This window comes from Solanum stenotomum, chromosome 12, assembly GCF_019186545.1.
Source record: "Solanum stenotomum isolate F172 chromosome 12, ASM1918654v1, whole genome shotgun sequence".
NCBI classification, from domain to species: domain Eukaryota; kingdom Viridiplantae; phylum Streptophyta; class Magnoliopsida; order Solanales; family Solanaceae; genus Solanum; species Solanum stenotomum.
Genome location: NC_064293.1, coordinates 3944477 through 3951937, shown reverse-complemented (window position 1 = coordinate 3951937; position 7461 = coordinate 3944477). Strand labels below are relative to the sequence as shown.

The following is a 7461-nucleotide window of genomic DNA, read 5'->3' as shown; positions in this document are numbered from 1 at the left end:
CTTAAGAGGTTGTCTAGCAATGAGAAGGAAAATTTTGAAATACAAGAACTTATTGTCAACCATCTACATTACAACAACGGTAAGAAGACGCATTCCTCTTCCAACATCAAAATTGTAATCACCTAAACAAAACAATGAGGCGAAAGATAAAATAGGAGCTCTATTCACAATCAACATAAAAAGACTGGAGACATTTGTGACTGATATCTGACTTCGATCAACCAGGATGAGAGTATTAGCTCTTTCACACAACGAACGCTTACCAAAAGATCTTTTAGTATGTTTTCATCTATTTCATCAAATTCATCACAGTAGAGATCAAGATTTGTATGGTTCGTAGATGAAAAGTCCCCAAGATTAATTTTCGTATGACTAAAATCCCTAAAAATCGTTAAATGTTCAACATATGGAGCAACAATTTCATAGCAACATGTATCACCTTCGAATAAATACCAATTTTCGTGAGGATGATCGTGATGGATCAATTGCAGTTGCGTGCATTTTGGAGAAGTCATGTGCAAACCATTAAAACCACAAAATTCACATAGCTTCAAAGATTCCAATTAAGGAAAATTTTACATTATTTGTTTAATGTGTTCATCTTGGAGAAACAAACTTTCCAACGTTAAACTCTTCAGAGATGTCCAATTTAATACACAATCTTCTAATATTTTGTAGTTATTGCAGTTGAGTTTTTTAATCGATGAACTACTACAGAGAACACCCCTTGCCACAAAATTACATGATATATAAGTTAAATTTTGATTTAGTATATATATAAATGATGACACCTCCTAACACAAGGCCAAGGTGGTTTAGTGCTTTGGTTAAGGTGTTCCAAAAGCTTCTTAAGGTCAATCATTAACACGTTTTGAAAATCCTGGCTCCGCCACTGGTGGAAAGTATTTGTTTGTTCTTTCTTCTTTCTTAACCCTCCGCCTTTTTGATTTAGAATTGATACTGGTTTCATCAATGGCAGCGGAGGAAGAACATGATGCCCTTCTTATTCAAGTGATCAAAGAATAAATCTTCCACCCACTGCTTAACGGAGAGCATCAACGCGGCACATCATCATCAGTGCAGTAAGAGGAATCACCGTTGAAGGAGACAGAAGAAGCAAAGCCTTAGAGATTTTTATAGGTATGAAAGGCGGTGTAAGAAAGAAATTAGAGTGAAATGGGAGCGTTCACTTTCATTAAGGAGAAATAGAGTTTACTTTTCTTTTCTTCTCTTTTGCTTAGAAGACAAGCACCACCTCTTTAAAATACCCATTTGTTTAATTTTTGTAGCTATTTTTTTATTTCTAAGTGTTGCGGAGATTTTAACCACTGCAAATTTAATAAAATAAACGAAGGGTATAGAAATCCCCTCAATTTGATACAATTAGCGGATGTTGATTGTAAGCTCGAAATTAAACCTCCACAAATCAGGTGTTTTTTGTAGTGTTCTATTCCAGAATCTTTTAGATTAGAGGTATTGTACACAAATGTAGTACCATCCATTGCTAGTCCCACCAAGTTGGAATGCCTTAAACGAATGTGTGGTAACAGGTAAAACCTGAAGGTTGTTTCCATCCTTGTAGGGGGAGATGTCAACCAACTCTTCTTTTTATGAACACAAACCTTAGGTAAAGGAATGAGCAACTATTTTTTTTTTTGTGCTAATTGATGGCTGGCACATAATTAAGTTTTTACTTTAATTAATGGAAGATACATATTTATGTTTTTAGCCGCTTCATTTGGATACAATCTTAAATTTATGACTTGTACATCATCTAGAAATATTCATGCATCTTTATAAGAAATAAAAAAAGAGATTAGAAAGGTATCCTCCTGAATGTAACTTGTAACTTCATCAAATGATATTTCCGCATTAAAAAAGTGACTAAAGAAATTACTTTATAGAGTTTCAAACATACTTGGAATAGAAAACATTATGACTAACTGGTCCTAAGGAAACAATTGCACTTGTTGGAAAAGGTAACAAATACTTCATCAGATTTGAGGTATTAGTAGAACAATTGTTGCAATCGTTATGCTCTGGCACTATAACTAGTTTCTCCAGATTTATTGCATGCTCAAATAAGAACTTCAAGAATTGATGGAGCTAGCTCTGTTGCGTCAGAGGTATATGTCTGACTACATAATGGCATAACCTTGACATTCTTCAAATTCTGTAAGGAAACTTTGAATATATTTTCTTCAATGGAGAGGTACTTCTTGTCTTCCGACAAATCAATCTCTTCGTCTTCATAAAATGGGTGATACTATACATACCAAAGAAGGACAAATCACGTTCGGCGTTGAGGCTTTAGGGGATCAATATGCATTTGACATAAAGATATCCTGAAGTAAGAAAAGAATAGAAAACATACCGTCCTATCAAGAAATATCATCAAATTTTCCAATTTAGGAGTTTCCCTTAAGAGGTTGTCTAGTAGGGGGAACGAAAGTTTTGAAATACAAGAAGTTATTGTCAACCATCTACATTCCAGCAATGGTAAGGAGACGTCTTCCTCTTCCAACATCAAAATGGAAATCACCTAAACAGAAGAATGATTCAGCATATAAAATAGGAGATCTAATCACAATCAACATAAAAAGACTGGAGACATTTGGGACTGATAACTGACCTTGATAAACCAGGATGAGAGTATTAGCTGATTAGCACAACGAGCGCTTACCAAAATATCTTTCACTATGTTTTCATCCATCTCATCAAATTCATCAAAGTCAAGATCAAGATTGGCATGATTTAAAGATGAAAAGTCCCTCAACTTAATTCTCGTATCATTAAAAACCCCAAAAATTGTTAAATGTTTAACATATGGAGCAACAATTTCAAAGCAACATGTATCACCTTCGAATGAATACCAATCCCCGTAAGGATGACCGTGATGGATCAATTCCAAATGCTTACATTTTGGAGAAGTCATGTGCAAACGATTAAAACCACATAATTCACGTAGCTTCGAAGACTCCAATTGAGGAAAATTAGACATTATTTGTTTATTGTGTTCATCTCGGAGAAACAAATCTTACAGTGTTAAACTCTTCAGAGATGTCCAATTTAGTACACAATCTTCTAATATTCTGCAATTCCCACAGTTGAGTTTTAGAATGGATGAACTCCTACAGAGAGCTTCAGGTAAGTTATAGGGTTGGTCATGCTCCATGGGATGAACAGTATACCGTATGTTCAAGCGTAAATCCTACTCAAGCCACTTGTCAATTACCGAAAAATAAGACACACCATCACCATATCTGAACACAAAGTTTAGACTGAACTTTTTAACGGTAGAGCAACTAAGGAGAGGTAGTACATTATCCGTTAAGGAAATGAATTTGTGCACAGTCAAGCTATTTGAATGACCATACTCCTCGTTGTCATAAACACTGTTGTTGATACAAGTCCATAAGTATTGCCAATCTTTAGAGAGAATAGTTGTTTTGAACGCATTTGTTATGGGAAATAAAGAAAGAATTTTGACAATAAGAGCATGAGGTAGCTTACTAATCCTATCCATTTCTTCACATGCTGTCTCATTCTTAAATTTTTTGAGCTGAGTTTTCAATAAGCTGACATTCAGAGTTGCCAGAGAATTGGTCTTGGTTGCTCATGTTGTTCAAACAGTATTACTATTGCTACCTGAAATCACAATGTCAGCGAACCACTCAAGCATAAAAAAAAATACACTAGAATTTGTTTGTGAAGAATCAGAAGAGTTTCTGAAAATATGTTGTTGAATAATAACAGGAAATCCATATATTTATAGAAAATAAAGAATAGCGTAAACGTGTGCTTATTATGCCTTATCGGAAAGGTCACAACCCCTTGGAAAAGTCACAATCCTTTGAAATAGTCACAACCTTTCAAAAAAGTCGCAATTCTTCAAAAAAAAAAATCACAACTATCCATAAAAGTTTCAACTGTTCATTTTTCATTTACACCTTTTAAAGCCCAACATGTCATGCTACACTTCTCTTTTTTTAAGAAACAACATAGGGCTAAGAAGGGGTGGAAATTATCAGACATCAATATTGAGAATAAATTTACTTGCAACTATAATTGCTATAGACAATTTCTGTTTCTTTTTTTGTTCATTCTTTTTTAGTGTGGTAATATATGATATTTATTATTAAATTTTTGTTCTTAAGAATAGGGGCCGGGAAAGGGGAAAATGAAGGAGGACATTACAATTAAGATGAGAAATTGAATGATCTCACCAAAAAAAAAATGATAATTTAGTAGTCGATGCTACTAAGATTATCCCATGTAATAGTATATAATTACAATTTGCGGCTATTTTAAACCATAAAAAAGGGAAATTAGGCATTTAAACTTAAAGTTCATAAGTCCTGTATTTTAGTAAACAAAATTATTCATCAAAATTCAAACACAAAATTTAAGAAATGAAATTAGGAGAAAGGAGACATACACAATGTAGACTTTGGTTTCCCTTTCAAAATCTTGATTTTTTGTTTTTGTTGTTGTTGTTGTATGTATATTTTGATTAAAGGGCTAATGACACACTACTTATATAGTGGCCATGGTGTTAACCATTTAATTTTTTTCTATTTTTGGTCCGACTTTTTTGTTCATAGATAGAATATATATAAATAAATTAATCAATGAGATATAGACATTCAAGATAATTATGTCATTAATGGTTATAAGTTGATTATTTTTCCTAAGTAGGTTGTTGATGTCATGCTAAAATCATCATTGACGTAATAATTTACTTCTTAAATATTTGAAAAAGATATACACCCTCGTTTCAATTTGTCACACCTACTTTCCTTTTAAATCCATTAAAAATATACTTATTATTTTTCTTTTTATATATTTGAAAACTAGATATGTCAGATACATGCATCTGATGAACAAAATTTGGCATGATGATAATTTTGAAAACTCATGAAAATGCACATATTAGGCCCTAAACAAATAAATTTTTTATTGTTTACCCTATTAAATTCAGTAATGTTGAAAGTAAAAATCATGGGACAATATAACATTTACTAAATTTGACCAATAAAATACAGAAGAAAAATACATTCAACCTTTTCCTCTTTTTAAAGTGGTCAAAAAAACTTATAAAGTGAATTTATAAGTGACATGTGCCACTATTAAACGGTTACCTCTTGGGTTCAATTTCCAAAGTCCTTGTTAAACCACATGGTCAGGCTATTCATAGAACAACCATGTGTCACTTTCCAAGGGCTAGTTTGCTATTTTATTCAACCCATGGAAATGAAATACCTCTTCACGTTTTTTCTACCTTCCCACCAAGAAATTTTTTCCTTTATAAGCTCCCAAATGGTCTAATGGTTTCCCTGCATTGAAAATTTCATTGAGTTTTTCTTTTTCCATTTTATAATTTTTAGTTTGAAATTCAATAGCTTTCTCGGCTTTTAGATTTTTCTAACATGGAGAAAGCTAAAGAAAACATGGGAACTTCAAATGTAGAGAATGAAAATGTGGAACTGAATGGTAATTTTGATGTTCACTCGAAAAAAATGAATCGTTTTTTGTGAATAACTAATGAAAAATATTGTTTGATGTTTTCAGGTGGATCGCAAGGAAGTGTTGCTTCAAGTGTAACTGAGGTTGAAATCCAACAACCACCTATTCAAGGTATCAAAATTTTGCGAATTGATTTATATAGAAAGTCAATTTCAATTTGTATCAAAATTAAAGTAGGAAACATTTTTTTCCTTTATTTCTCTATGTGAAATCATCTTTCGTTGAACAGAAATCACATGTGTATTAAGGGAATTATATTGCTAAAATGAAGATAAAAAATTTCAAGCTCAACCATATGACTTTTGTTTCCACAAGAGGTGAAGGACCAAAGGGAAAGAAGACTGAAGGACTGTTATACTCGTGTAAGAAGAAAGATGAAGTGGAGATAGTTTGTCTTTGTCATGGTGATCTTCTAAATGCAGCTGAATTTGTCGAACACACTGGTGGAGGTTATGTAGAACACCCTTTAAACCATATATTTATTGATGGAAAACAGATTAAGTAGCATTGTTATTGATGTTATTTGATATTTCCTTTTGTTTTTGTACCAAATAAATTCAATGGCTATTGCCCAAAAAGGCATTAGCTTTTGTATCGTTGTTATTTCATTGTTCCTTTTGTTGTTGTACTGACTAAAGCTCCTCCCCTCAATGTTATATTAAGGTTATTTTCCAATGATTTGACTTATTTTTTTCTATGCGATGCTTTTTTTTAAGCTTAATTAGAAGCCAGTGATAGTTTCTATTCTACAAATAGTTTCTATTCTACAAAAATATTGATCCCTTATTCGTTTTTTTTTAAAAAAAAATCAATCTCAAGCCACTAAACTAAATTAACCTATTTTTAAAAAACACTTCACTTGTTCCTCAACATGAGAGAGGAAAAGAGAATTACATGTGAGTGAATATCACCGGGCTAATATCATCTATCTTAACTCTTCTAAATGTTGTAAAATATGTCATTTTTTAATTAGTTATATTAGATTATGTGTACTTTTGTTCCTCTCTCGTAAGTTTTTTAATTATTAATGTGTTTATTAGGGTTTGGGGTTTAATTTTTTATAGGATTTCCATGTTCTTTTTCCCACTAAAAATTTTCATTGCTTGCTAAATATAACTTGTTTTCTTTAAGTGTTAGGATTTACTATCAACTGCTAGCTTTAAGGTTTTCTAAGTTTATTTCCCAAGTTAGAATTTCTATTTCTTGCTAAATCTGACAATTATGTGTTAATATATGTGTTATCCCTCTTTGATTATGTGTATTATACGTGGAGTAATAAATTAAAAAAAGGTAAAACTTACTTTTGATAAATGTTAATCCATTCCTTCCCACTTCTTCCTTATGGGGAGAAGGTGGGAAGCAGAGGCGGAGCTATCCTTGTCAAAAGGGTGTCGATACCCTTTCGCTACAAAATTACACTATATATAGGTCAAATTTTGATTTAATAAATATATGTGTACAAGTGTTGACACCTCCTAATATAAGGCCATGAAGGTTTAGTGTGGTGCTTAATTAAGGTGTTGCAAAAGTTCCTTAAGGTCAGTCATTAACACTCTTTACTGACTGTCAACCATTGACACTCCTTCCTGAAAATCCTGGCTCCGCCAGTGGTGGAAAGTATTTGTTTCACTCACTTGCCCTAGGTTGTTCTTTCTTCTTTCTTAACCATCTGCCTCTTTCGTTGAGGATTGTTAGTGGTTCCATCAATGGCATCGGAGGGAGAACTGGATTACCTTCTTGTTCAAGCGATTAAATAACCAATCTTCCACCCACTGCTTCATTCATGGAAAGGAATTTTATTTTTTTAGAGCAAGTGACCAAAGTATTCTTAACAAAAATACCTAATAAGAATCAAGATTGGGTTAAAATTGTTTGATAAAAGGTTCTATCGTTCTCACCCAGGGTCTCCACTTGGATGCTCTTCTTCTCCCAAGT

The 7461-nt window shown here is 32.7% G+C and overlaps 1 protein-coding gene, 1 non-coding gene and 1 pseudogene across 2 annotated transcripts; 1 reads left to right on the top strand and 2 right to left on the bottom strand.

Moving 5' to 3' along the window:
* Positions 1 to 1493: 1493 nt before the first annotated feature.
* Positions 1494 to 1618, bottom strand: LOC125849628 (U6atac minor spliceosomal RNA). Its single transcript, XR_007444702.1, has one exon. It is a non-coding gene; the product is annotated as a U6atac minor spliceosomal RNA (small nuclear RNA).
* Positions 1619 to 1908: 290 nt separating this feature from the next.
* LOC125847004 (putative F-box protein At1g49610) lies at positions 1909 to 3620 on the bottom strand (annotated as a pseudogene).
* Positions 3621 to 5429: 1809 nt separating this feature from the next.
* Positions 5430 to 6031, top strand: LOC125847003 (ninja-family protein AFP3-like). Its single transcript, XM_049526718.1, has 3 exons — positions 5430 to 5493; positions 5572 to 5637; positions 5775 to 6031. The coding sequence occupies exons 1-3, from the start codon at positions 5430 to 5432 to the stop codon at positions 6029 to 6031; spliced, it is 387 nt and encodes a 128-aa protein (XP_049382675.1).
* Positions 6032 to 7461: the final 1430 nt, after the last annotated feature.